General features: G+C 38.3%; 1 protein-coding gene across 6 annotated transcripts in view; it reads right to left on the bottom strand.

Annotated features, from left to right (window-relative positions):
- PDE8B (phosphodiesterase 8B) overlaps nucleotides 1–14210 on the bottom strand; it is a 79549-nt gene that overhangs the window by 36180 nt on the left and 29159 nt on the right. For 4 of the 6 annotated variants that reach the window (XM_090132693.1, XM_090132697.1, XM_090132696.1 and 1 more), the window contains 2 exons: nucleotides 7608–7667; nucleotides 732–922 (listed from right to left, as the gene is read on the bottom strand). In XM_090132693.1, coding sequence (XP_089988819.1) covers nucleotides 732–922; nucleotides 7608–7667 — 251 coding nt within the window. The remainder of the gene's footprint in view (nucleotides 1–731; nucleotides 923–7607; nucleotides 7668–14210) is intronic. The other 2 variants (XM_090132694.1, XM_031610151.2) reach the window with 1 other exon arrangement.

Below are 14210 nucleotides of genomic sequence, written 5' to 3'. Positions count from 1 at the left end.
GGACTACGACCGCCATGGTTAACAAAATATCACCACTTTATGTTACTGAGAAACTGAAAAAAAAACACAACCAAGAACACTCTATCTTTCACCAGTGAAATATATACTTTTTTCAAACATGTCACTCTCTCCTGAATAAAGAGTTGTCATATACATGTGTACTTCTTCCAGAAACACTTCCATAACCTTAAATATGTGAACTTCAAAATATTTGTCATAAACAACAGAAATTTCAATTCATGCAGGACTGAGAAATGTAGCATGCTGCATGGTAAAAGTGATTTTCCATTTCCACATGTACAGAAGAGTAATGTGAACTTTTGTGAAGAGCTCTCACTGACATGTGCCTGACGTAGTGGACAAACAATAGCATTAGTTTCAAGCCTTGCAACTTAAAATCTTTTTATAGCACTAACTCAGGAAAGGAGACTCAGGGAGAAGCAGATACAGAAAGCACAGAGTGATTGCACAACAGCTGTGGCTTATGCTCTGAATAATGCCCATGATTTGAAGAGAGAATTCTACAGGTCAAATGTCACCCTGGCCAAAAGCTTATTTTTCAAATTCTACTCCTCTTAAAGTGGGAAGAAAACCTCTTATCCTCAATGTCCAAATTTCCAATTTGTGCATTCTTCTTCTTCTTCTTTTTTTTTTTTTTTCTTATAATCAAGAGTATGGATTTTGTATAACATATTCCAGAATTCAAGAATAGCATAAGGCCCCTTAGTTACCTGCAGATATCTTCTGCATCAAAATATCTGGAGTTCCTGTGATCTATAACAATTATTTCCTGGTGCTTCTCAAGGAAACATTCAAGTGCTGATTCTGGAGTCCGGGCAATGTTGCATCCGTAACCAGCTCTGTCACAGGCCCACCAGAAGCCGTCACTTTGGTTGTCTTCTTTTGCGAAGATCAGCAAGACCTGCAGAGCATACAGAGCAACATCATCAGTTTAAACATACAGAATAGTTTTTGCTAACCACATGGCAAAAGTCTTAACAACCACTTCTACTATTTGAAAGATCAAGTGGAAATATTGGACTACGGATGGTAAAAGAGCTGTCACAGTGGATAACTTAATTAATAGAGTGGTTATCAACTATGTAAAACTGATACTTACTGCTTTTGAATAAGCTGTGATTGTTCTGGATGTAAGCATGTTGGCAGGTGACAGGTTACCTTGCTGTGCTTGTTCTTAGAGCATCATGGCTTCAGGAACACTATGACTATTCAGGCAGTTTTGACACACAGATGCCTATCTAAACAGCTGCCAGACTCAGCGAGTAGATGTTCAAACATCATTCCCATTTTCAGGTTGTTGGAGTTACACACATTTCAAATTGTAAGGAACTTCCTCAAATGTAACTGCCTTTTTCTTTCAAAACAGAAAAGAACAATAGACAAACAGGTATGGACAGGGTTGGGTAGTAGGAAAATAATGATTCAGACATCGCAGCTGATCACTAACCATGTCACTCCATGTGACAGATTAATAAAAACATCAAATTAATGAAAAACTGCTGTGAAAAAGAAAGGCTTTAAGAAGTCAAAAGTTCAACTATAGGTATTCACATTGCACAAAAAGGCAGAAGACTGAGGGTAATCTATATATAAAGCAAAATCCTGTTCATTTTACAAACAAAAGTAACCCCCAACTTCACTGAAACAATCTGAGCAAAATTTTCCAAAAATGCATACAAGGAAGGTTAATAACCTTTCATCTGTGATGTTGTATGTCTGTGATATCATGACATGAAATTCAACACCATCAGCCTAGAAGCCAGACAGTACGACTATACCCTTTCTTTTATTCTGAGCATCTGGAATGGTGAATTCTAAACAATTAGCAGAACCATTACTGTTACTGAGGCAGGACTATCATTCAAGATTTCATTAAAAAGTAGTAAAAAATTATATGTTTGGAACTTATTCATCTGAGAGTTTTAATTTATTACTAAGGATACGCTGGGTTACTGTCACTCACATCCAAGGTAGCAACTGTCACTCTACCTAATCCACAATCTTTTCCAATCAAACATTCAAAAGCAGTTACATGGTTCTGCTGCAGACCTTTGCATATGCTCTGGTAAAGTAGCTACTCCGATTCAATCCTGTCTGGCTCCAGCTGCTGCTGGAGAACAGGTTTTTTTGTTGAACATGTTTTGATATCTTTCTTCTCTCAACATTTCCTATTTGGAAATACAGGACTGCAAAATTCAGCCATTTTCCAGATGCAAAATACTGGAGTTTAGTTAAACCACCTGATCCCCCACTGGAAACTAAATATCAGTGTGTGAATCGTTCAGAGAATATTAACTTTAAAAGGTACCATTAAAGCATTACTACCATGTCTGCTCATTAAAATTTGTATGAAGCTTACTGTAAAGAATGAAAACACAGCAAAACTTGAACTATGCAAGTTAGTTGCAAGCTAATGCTCCCAAAATCAAAATGAAAATACAGCAATCTGTGTAAATCAGACTGATAGTATGACAGGAAATTGAATTTAATCTGTATTTCTTGATGGAAAACATTTATCTGTTTTGGTATATGGTTTGTTAGCCTTGCTGTGAATAGACCTTTTTTATCCAGTGCTGCTTTGATATAGGAATACTATAGACTTCTCCTGCTGAGATTTTTTTTTTTTTTGTAATCTACTGGAACTCCTACCACATTTTTCTGAATTTGTTTTGCACAGCTACTGCATGTCTTGTTCCCAGTTTATCATGCAAATACAGAAAACGGACAGAGATCTGCTTTGAAAATCTCAAAATACAGCCCAGTGAGCACAGGTGCATATACACCAGAAGGAAACAATGAGGAAATCAGAAATAGAACTTAAGAAGTCATAAAACATGATATCCAAATCTTTTTTATGCCCCTGTGGTATCCTAGTGAAATTATTTTAATAGTGTCTTTAATATAGCCAGGGGGATACTGTGTGAAACCTTAAATGGGCAGGACAAACAATTAGGTGCTGGGCATCATCAACACTTTGGCTGCTGCTCAAGAGGGAAGATCATCGTGATCAGAACAGACATGGAGTCCAGCATCAACACTGTGAAAGTGATGATGACCAATGACTGTCATAGAGGGGAGAAAATGCAGTATTTGAAGGGGGGACAGGATTAGGCAGTAAAACAAAGTGAGCAAATGATGACAGGTGGCAGACAAACTCTACAGCAGTTCTCTGGAAGGAAGCAAGAGGTATTTGCTTAGACCAAACAAGAAAGAAATGCAGTTATTAATATAGAAGACAGGGACTATGGGAAAAAATAAAGCATTTCAGTTTGTGCATTAAAGCCATGAGTGCAGAAAAGCACCACAGTAACTGCAGGAAACAACCACATTCACTTCCAGTATATGAAATTCTGTGAGGAGATGATGGCAAACTTCAACTCAAATGCCAATAAAAGCTTTAGGAGTGGTAATTACTATAATTTCTGTGCCTTCCTCACCTTCCACTCCTTCCCACTCCGAACTGTTAACTCATTGGTCATTAGGGAAACTACAGCTCATACATGGTTTCACTCTAATACGACATAAAGATAACAGAACAAGAGTTTTTCCATTAGTCATTGCTTTAAAAGACATTCAGATTGTATGTTGAAACATAACATAGTCTGACCTTCTGTCTCTGCCCTTTCTTTAACAATTATTAAGGTTGCAGATGTAAATTGGTTTCCTGTTTTGCAACGTTGTCCCCACTAGTTGATAACAAGTTTCTACCTATAGTCTGATCTCAGAAGCTAAGCTCTCATTAATCATCAGCTGAAAAGATTCCCATTCAATCCATTTGATTTCATGTGAAGGCATTTGATGCAAGTCAACTCTTAGGCCACTATGGAATTATCTTCTCTATCAAAAGCATTAAACCCAACAGAAGTTCCTGATCACATCCACTGATTTTTTCCTGACAATCACTGAGCCTGTTTTCTCCTAATCTTTAAATCACATAGGGCACTGACTTAAAAATCCTATAGGAGGTCCCATATACAAACATCTGTCAGCCCTAGTTCTGCAAATGAGTACCATATTTCTTTTTTATATGCACTAGACTTTAACACATCTTTCTTTCATGTTGCTGGGGGAAGCAGCACATTTATAATGAGGCTGCTCTGAATGTAATGCCCCTATTTTATGATGTTGTTCCATGACATCAGAAGCAGATGTTGGTGCTACGGCAGTAGAGGTCGAACCTTCCTGCCAGTATTCCTTTCCATTTCGCTGCCATGTGACAGATGGCAGCAGAGGGGCACTCTGACAAAACTTTACTGACGTTCAAGTGTGTATGAAACAAAGGCGAGTCACTGAATTCTTCCATGCAGAAAAAAACCGACATTTATTGACCCACTGACATCCATTGATGCTTGCTGAGCATATAAGGAGATTGAAAGGTGGATTTGGGCACAGTGAGGCAGTGAGGGGTGTGTTTCAGCAGTGGTGACAGTGACATGAAAGGCAAGCCATGTTTTGGACAGCCATGCACAGCATTCACACCACAAAATGAAGAGCATTTTGATCAGCTTATCTGTGTGAACTGGCAGATTCTGACCTGGGAACTGTGCAGAGAGCTGAATATCAGCTTCAGTGTGTTGGAAACAACGGTGGCAATGTTAGAATATGGCTAAGTTTGTGCCAGGTAGGCTCCACTAATGCTCACACAGGAAAAGAACAAACATCATATGCAAGTTTTTTCAGGACCTACTGAATCAATACAAGGCTGAAGGTGACAGTCTCTTGGACTGCATCATTACTGGTGATGAGATGTGGTGTTACCACTACAAGACAGGGTCAAAATGGCAGTCCATGGAGTAGCAACATGGGAATTCCCCACTGCAGAAAAAGTTCAAGACATAGCCCTCAGCAAGTAAAGTGATGTGCACTGTCTTTTGGAATAGAAAAGGGGTGATACTTTTGGATTTCCTGGAACCCAGACAAACCATCAACTCTGACTGCTACATCAAAATGCTGTCTAAGCAGAAATCTGAACTTCCAGAGTAATGCCAGAGAAGAAGACAACCTTTCTCTTGCAACACAATAATGCCAGGCCCCATACATGAAGACCATGGAGCACACTGACACTTTGGCTGGACTGTCCTACTGCATCTACTGTAGAGTCCAGATTTGGTGCTTTCTGACTGCTGTTGGTAAAGCTGGTAAAGGATGAACTGCGTAGTCAACATTTTCCTACCAACAAAGCCACCACAGCAACTGTGAAACAGTGGGTCACTTTCACTGGTGTATGAAGTGCACCAGTGCACAATTGCAGCCTGCAGGCTCTTTTTCAATTAAAATGCACAACCAATGGTGGTGAATGTCCATGAAAAATAGTGTTTTGTAGCTTAGAATTTGCTCTATCAAATAGTGTTATTGTGCTCTTTGTTTTATTTTCCATGGAAACCAACAGGAGGCATTACTTTCAGAGTGACCTATGTATGTACATTTTTCTCAGTCATTTCTAAGGTCTCACAACCAAAATAAGGCAATTTGTAAGCGCTGGTACAAAATTGGGTCAGACACATAAGCTGCATGCTGGGAGGGCATTTGGAGGGTAAAAGCTGGTACAAACCAAAACAGATTTGTCCTCTAACACAGATGGTCATAAAATCTGAGGTGAAATCTATTAAATGGTTTATGGCAAGTCATAGCCATAACAAAGGTCACCTCCCAGACAGGAAAACACAACCCATTTGCCAGCTGGCATAGGTCTGGTGCCAAACAACAGTTCAAAACATGCACAAGCATACAGTGAACACTGCTAAGAAAAGCCCTGGTGACAATTGTTTTAATAAAGTGTATTATCTTATTAGACAATTAAGAACATGATTAAGCACCACATAAAGATATTTAAAATGGGATAGTTGGTAGCTCTTTGCATGTCACAGAGAAATACATACCTCAATCATCAAGACAGAATAAAAGATTAGCACACATTATTCAAATGAATAGGTATGTGCCATCCTTGTCAAATAAGCTGAGGTCACGTCACTTGTTCCATAAGGGAACTGAGTTTACAGAATGTATTTTTCTTTTAGTGCAATTAATTTAGAGTGTGTCATAGTTTTTACAAAACACTCTTCAGATACAAGTTTTACTTAAGGCCTGATTTCAGCTTTTCAGTACCTAAAGAAAGCCTATGAACAGGAGGGAAGTCAACTCTTTGAAAGGGTAAGTAACAACAGGACAAGGGGAAATGGTTTTAAGTTGAAGGAGGGAAGATTTAGGTTGGATATCAGGAGAAGTTCTTTATCAAAAGAGTGGTGAGGTGCTGGAACAGGCTGCCCAGAGAGGTTGTGGATGCCCCATCCCTGAGGTGTTCAAGGTCAGGCTGGATGGGGCCCTGGGCAGCCTGGTCTAGTGTTAGATATGGAGGTTGATGACCCTGCATGTGGCAGGGGGGTTGGAGATTCATGATCCTTGAGGTCCCTTCCAACCCTGGCCATTCTGTGATTTCTGTAATTTCTGTAGCACCACAATTTGTTGCTTCACTAATAAAGGGACAAAATAACACCCACAGCTAACAAAATACAAAGATGAATATCAAGAAAGTTTCCAGAACAATTTCACTTCTCACATGAACTATTACATGATTAAACTGCACAATAACAGCAAATACAGATAGTATATTTTTGCAAATCCAATTTCTACGAATAAAGTAAAATGTTGCCATAGACAATGAGTACTCTTATTTGAGTATTATCTTGAGCATCTTACTGCAGATTATCACAGTCTACTCAGCATTTTTCCATAAGAAGTTCCACATATTTATGTTCAGTGTACTTGCTAAAATGAAGATTGGTCTACTGCTGTTAAGACTGAATTATACTTATTATTATCATATTTAATACATAAAGAAAAATGTAAGGCTTTATGGCCTCAGGAACAGCATAGCATGTCTTCCATGTCTAGGCTTTTCTACTTGTAGGCAAGCATGGCAAGAATAAAAATAAACATAGAAAGAGTGGCTGCTAAATCTCTCTGCAATTTGCAGTTAACTGACCAAGATAAAAAGTTACTTCCAACTGCTTCACAGAAGCACTATTAAAGGTTACACTATATGTTAAAAATAATATTTTTGGCATCCCTCTGTTTACAGGCAGAGGTACAAATTTTACAGAAACAGTAGTGAGCATGGGTAGAGCTGCTGCTTATGAAAAAAAATTCAATGCTCTTGTTGGAACACATGTGACTTCTTGCATCTGTGACCTGTAAAAGCACAGTTCTTTTTTCTGCTGCACAAAACCCAGAAAAACTTGCCTGGTGCCTAACCTGTATCATACTGCTTTCTGCTGTGGCAAATCAGAACTCAGCAGTTCTGACATTCAGAAGCAGTTGTTTTCCTTGCTGGTGCACAGGCACACTCCTACTGACAGGACACAAAATAAACAATTTGATGTTAATGGCAATGTGAGCACCTTCTTTACCACGTTAATTTACCCACAGGTCTCTTCTCAAGCACTCAGACAAACTGAAACACCAATTATCCAACTCACAGTCCCTGCAGAAGTAAAATGAAAACATTATGCATACCAAGAGGGTTATGCCTTAATTTTTTCACCCATTAGCACTGAATTGATTGTATCAAAAAACAGAGAACATCTTACCTGAATTGGATCTTGTGTCAGTCTCATAGGCCCAATTTGTACCTCTGTAGCTGAAGCCTGCTAAGTAAGAGTAATAGAGATTTTTTTCCACTCCACTTCTCGACAAGATAGCATTTTGCAAGCAAGAGTGAAAGAGCAAGCATAGCCAGTAAGACTCTCAGAGGAAAGCCACATGACATGCAGCCTTTATTCAGCTGCTTGAAGCGTAGTTTTGATAACACATAACCACGCTCACAATTTTGTTTCATTTACTTCTAAGTTAAACATTGTAGGGCTTAACACAGAAAAATTCTAACCACCATCTTCCTCCTTCCCCAGAGCACTTCGATTACAAAGGACTTTTATTTTGTTTAAGACTATGGAAAACTATTATTTTTCTGGCCAAATATTGCCTTATTTGTTTGAATGCAGTACACACCTTCAAGATCTTGTCATGTATACTGAGAGTAATATTTTAATATGTTTGGTTAGAAAAATAGTGAGTTTTCAGACAAGATAGTTTGTTTGGATTATAGTTCTAAAGATGTTTTCCAGAAATGTAGCCTTTAATTTACAGGGGGAAAAAAGAAACAAACAACATCAATATCCCTAATCAGGGTGTTTTCAGAAGACTTGAGAGCACATCACAGTTTAAAACTACAGCAACAAAATCAGCAAACATTGGCTTTCAATGCTTTGTTGTCTTATTTCCTAATAGCTGGACTACCTTCATGCATTTTGTGTACTGATACATTTCAATATAGTACTCCTGTAATGCTGATTTGCTTCATTTTAGATTAGTTACAGACTGTTCTCAAGCAACTGAACAATGTCTATGTCCTCCCACAGATGTATGTACTTAAAAAAGTCTTTGAACCCTCTGAATGTTGCTCTCCTCACGCTACAGAGGATTACTAACAAGTTAGCAATATTTGAGGGGGCAGGTTCACTGCCTTCCTGATACCAATTACTCCATGTGCTTGGGGTAGGTAGTTCAAGCAACTGCCATGCAGGTCAGGTGTTTCAACAAAGCCCTAACTGCAGGCATATTTCCAGAACTTTCCTTGACTCTCAGGAATCCTGGATTCTTATTTCTGCACCACTTTGCTGTGCACTGCTTGTTAGGTCAAGCCTTTTACTTGGGTATTACCTTATCCTCAAATATAGTATTTTTTCAAAGGACTTTACATAAATATTCAACATGGATGAAGTTACTAGTATTTGGTTTTATTCCTTGGAGAACACACCAGTGTTGCAGGTATTAGCAGCCTTGCCTTGCACTTGAGACAGTGGACTTATGCACAGTGACAAATGACATGTTGGATTTTCATGCATCCCTAAGCATTGATTCTTTTGAGTCCCATGTATGCCAGAAGGTAGTAGCAGGCAGTTCTCCAGAATATTAAACCACAAAGCCTTGCCATTGTATTCCACAGCAAAAACTGCCTCCAATATAAGAATAGCTAACCTTGCCACACATGACAGCTTCACATCCCACTTGATCTCCTGCCATGTTGGAAGGGAACATCACACAAGGAGAGATATTAGAATAGAAATGGAAGTTAGCACTGATCATAAGTCGTGAAGTAATTAATAAAGCTGAGGAAACAAAGTTCTCTCAAAGCTCCTAACTCCTCTCTCCTCACAAACAGAAAGACAAAAATCAGAAAAAAGTGCGCTCATATTACAGTACATTATTTAAGAAACTAAAATATTTTTAAAATTGTGAACCATTTGGATTTAAAGAAATGTTCTTAAGTTGTCTCATTTGTAGAATTGATAGTAAGGGGAACACTCAACAGATACATAACACAGGCTTTGGTCTGTATCAGTCCAAAAGCTTCTTTTTAAAATGCACATTTGAAAAAAAACACATTGATAAGAGCCTATCATTCTTCATAAGGTACACTTAGGACATCAATAACCATTTTATGATTCGTTTAGCAGTGCCACTATGGAAGTGACATTCTAAATAAGCGATCTCTTCTTTGCTACCACTTTGCTACCATTTCAGAGTGCATTCAGTTTTCATTTCTTAGTTTTGTCCAAGATGAAATAAATATGCCTAAAAAACAGATCTCCACTGTCAACTCCATCAGATTCTTTTCAGAGATTTCTTCACTTATCTTAGCCCAGATATTCAAAAAATAAAACAAAAATTCACATAACTGTGACTAGGAGATTCTCTTTGTGCTGCTTTCACGTCAGAAAATACTTGAATGGAAGGACCTGAAAATCAGATCCTGTCTTTTTTTTTCTTCCCCCAAGTATTTGAGAGCAATCCTGTCTCTGCTGGCAATAGGAAAGCTTCATGAGGATTAGAAAAATCTGAGAGTCACAACATGGGTAAGCTTGTCACAGTCCTGCTCTGCAGAGATATGATTTACTTACAGTCACAGCCACATACTGGGATGTAGAAACGGTGCTGCTCTTCCTGAAAGACTGACATTCTGAAAGAATGACCTTTAGGCCATTCTTTATACAGCATATGGAAATAAGAGGGGCACCCTCAAATTAAGGCTGATAACAGGGCTGAACATGGGAAGGATTAATAAACCATCTCACTGGATACAACAAGGAGTATGTTCAAAGCCTTCCTTCATGGACTTGGAGCTCTGAGTTTCATTTTACTAACTGAATCAATCCCCTAGATTTGTATGCCTAAATTGCATTTGGTACAAACAAGTCTCATTTTTCTTTCAAAACGCTGCTAGAAGAGGCACAAGTGCCTCGGCTTCAAAAAAGTAGTATGGATTTCTTCTTGGCTTGAAAGAACTAATTTCAAATCTTCCTAACTCCCAGAAAAGTAAGATGATGTGGATGCTGCATATTAATGATACCATGACCATACCTCTGCTCATTTCCTGGCTCAAGTGAACATCTCATTGCTGATGATTTCCAATTAAAATAAATCTCCCATTATTTTATTGACTGGCAGGAAGGACTGCTAATAGCCTTGCATCCTAACTCAATTAGTACAGTATTTCATGACAAACTTTTCTGGTAAAACATGCAGAGCTTGTTTCCAAAGAGGTCAGTGAGAAAATTCCTGTTTTCATAGTGCAGAGGAACAGATACCATAAATAAACTGACCATCTGGGGATAACAGAGAGCTTAAAAACTGTGAAGAAATTTTTTGTTTTAACATTTTAAACTGTCTAACATTATTTCCAGTTTCATTGTAACCTCCAGAGGAATCAGCTACTAATCAAAGAATTAAAGACAAAGTAAATGGTATTTTCTTAAATCCTTTTTTTTTTATATAAGTCGGTGATTATCAATTACCTTCCTTTCAAAGCAGTACTTTAAACAAAATGGAATCACCACTTAATAAAGTTCTACTCTTTTTAGTCACTAATACAAAAAGCTTTTCTCTTCATATGACTGAATAGTTAAGGCCCCTGCAGTTTATGAATCATCAATAATTAATAGCACAACTATTGTAAACATGGTGACTAATTAGCACAACAAAATCTTCTTGAATAACTCTTCGTTGTTCCAGAGAAACAACAGCAGCTGGAAACAGCAAAATGGGATAGCACAGTCTTCTGGATAGGCACAGGAAAAACATGTCTGACAGAGATCTCCCTTTTTCCCTGATCAAGAACTGGCTCTGAAAAAAATTACAATCACGTGTGACCTCCATATTGGACCTCTGACTTTCCATTCTCTTGATGGCTTGAATTCCCTTCTGAGACATAGAGCTCACAGCTTTTCTAAAACATCCCCAGCTTGCAGCTGTCAACAACCAGAGTGAACAGGTCCTCTTCCATTGTTGAGCAATGTTATGTGCCTCTCTTCTTTCCCTTCTTTACACTGTCTCGTGTTGTTTGGCAGAACAATACTACAAACTTTCTTCTCTTTCTCTTTTTTCTTTCTTTTTTTTCTTCTTTCTCTCCTTCTTTCCTGCATTTCTTCTTTCTTTCCTTCTTTCTTTCTGTCTTTGAAATAATTTCTTGTTCATTCACTGATGTTCTTGTGTAATTTCCTGAGCTCAGTCTTTCTATGCTTAGGGTCTCTCACATGCTTCTTTTGTTACAGGGAATATCTTTCTTGTTCTGTTTGGCAATTTACATGTGTTGAAATAAGAACACATTCACAAAATAAAAATGAAGTGTTTTCAGAAAGATGCCACCTCAGACTCAGTAAGACCCTCAATCACAATCTGCCAGTGGCTGTGAGAATAAACAAAACAGATCACTATCAGCTCCTTCCAGGACTCCTGCTGCTGAAGATCTGGTCCTGAGCTAGATGGTTTTTGGCGTTTTGAGATCTGGTCCTGGCTGGATGGCTTTCCCAGACACCATTCCTCCCTGATTCATTCATTTAATCAGTTGTCTCAGATAATTTTCTCCTCTCACCAACACAGCTATTCACCCAGCAGAGAGCTAGCTCTGTTGTAATGTACTCCTCAATAATTCAGAATGCTCCCATCTGACTGTTTATTCATCCTTTTCTGCAGCTTCCAGTTGATCTGTGGTTTTGCTTTCCCTGCTGCTCAGGGCCTGGATTTCCTTGGTTCCCACTAAAGGGCTGTAAAACCACTGCTCTCTTCAATGCCAGCCAGCTGCCATCTTCCCAGAGTCCAGAAGAGCATTGAACATTTGGATAGCTAAGGTTCATGTAGAATTATGTTACTTTGTTAATTGAAAATAATGATCAAATGCACATACTGTTTAGAAAAAATAAAGTCTTGTTGTTGATTTAGCCACTGCAAACTGCAGGCATCCATCCCTAAGAGAAGCCTAACCCCTCAGTATGTCATGAGCATCTTTTACAGTGCTTAACAGCAGATACGCAGGAACTAGTAAATAAAAATTAAAAGCATAGAGGACAATGGGAAATGGTTTCAAACTTAAAGATGGTAGATTTCGATTGGATATAAGGAAAAAGTCTTTTACAGTGAGAGTGGTGAGGCACTGGAACAGGCTGCCCAGAGAGGTGGTAGATGCCACATCTCAGGAGGCATTCAAGGCCAGCCTGGACCATGCTCTGAGCAACATATGTGGATGTCCCTGTGTTCATTGCAGGGGAACTAGAATTGGACTAGGTGATCTTTAAAGGTTCCTTTGAAGACTAAAGGAAAGCAAATGTAGTTCCTAGATGTGGTACTAAGGGACATGGGGAGTGGGGAGATACTAGTGATAGGTGGACAGTTGGACTAGATGATCTTGGAGGTCTTTTCCAACCTTGGTGATTCTTTGAATCTATGATTATCCAGTTTTCACTCTGCTGGCTGCCACTGAGATCAGTTTAAAGAACAGGTGACACATCACCATTAGTAGTTAGTTATTCAGCAATTTCAGCTTTATATGAATTCCTGGGTGAATATGCCAACTAAGTCCTAGTAATCTCTTCTCCTCCCCACAGCAGTACACAGATCATACCCAGATCTGCTTCTTACATCTCCCAAGAGCAGGGTGCCCAGAGGACAGCTGGCTCAGTTGCCCTGTCAGCCATTTGTGCAGCTTGAGAAGGACATAGTCTCATAACATATAGTTATCATTAACAGAGTGCTAACTGTCAAGGATGTTTTTATAGCAATGACATAAAATTAATAAAAATGTCATAAATGAAAAATGTGCACCCAGGAAGACATCAAAATATAAAATGTTGCATCACACTCTGATACCAAATACTTTTCTTTCAAGAAATCCTACTTTCAATAGATCCTACCATTTTTTCTTTAATTTCAGTACTGATTTTAAGAAAAAAAAAAGAATCCCATTTCTTATTGGATTTCCTGCTTAACATTTTACTTCCTATGTTTTGATGAGAAAGCCAGGAGTTTCTTCCTTTGGACATCAAACTACTTTAAGGTATTGAGAGTTTTTCAGTCTTGTGATTAAGTGGAATTTTAAAGGTATATTTAATTAGAACTGGCTTGATACCTACACTTTTGTAATACAGTATTTATGAAATCAAGCTAGCTGTGACAAGGTGACATTTCAAGAAACCACTTATCATAGGTGCTGTTATCTCTTACAGAAAAAACCAACAAAACAAAACAAACGTTATGCTGCAACATTTTTTTTCTAATCAGGGAACAAGTCACAGCAAAAATCTAATGTATTGATTTTCAACAGTATTTTCTCTAAATTTTTAGTATATTTTCCTGCTCACAGAGCAGCAAAGCACAGGCATTCAAGTCTGAACAGGAGGAAACTCCTTCTGTTACAACCAGGTATTCAAAACCCAAATAGGAAGAGGGGCCTTGAGTAATGCTTAGAGATACTCACTGTAATCCCAATGAGTAAAGAATCACAAAAACATTTTTTGGAAGAGATCCCTGAAGGTCATTCAATTGCTCCAACTGGTGCTATTGTAACACTATATCAGGCCAGCCATGCTTTTGTCTATGCCTTTCCAGTATGACTGCTGCTCTGACAACCACTTCCCAGCTTGTACAGATGAAAAAGGAGTTAAAATCTAAAGAACGGCCAAAATTATTGACTTGTAAACTACAGTGTAAGAGAGAAATATCTGCTATCATAATGTAGTTATGTCTTACCTCACTTCTTCTACCTACCTGTAATATTGTGCAATTTCAGCCCAAGTTTTGGGAAAACCACTAGTATATTTCATTTTAAATTGAGATGATCTACTGTAGGCAACCTGCTGTAA

The sequence above is a fragment of the Phasianus colchicus genome, chromosome Z (assembly GCF_987193195.1).
Source record: "Phasianus colchicus chromosome Z, bPhaCol1.hap1.1, whole genome shotgun sequence".
Classification (NCBI taxonomy): domain Eukaryota; kingdom Metazoa; phylum Chordata; class Aves; order Galliformes; family Phasianidae; genus Phasianus; species Phasianus colchicus.
The sequence above is the reverse complement of the archived record's forward strand: the minus strand, read 5'-3'. Positions and strand labels throughout refer to the sequence as shown.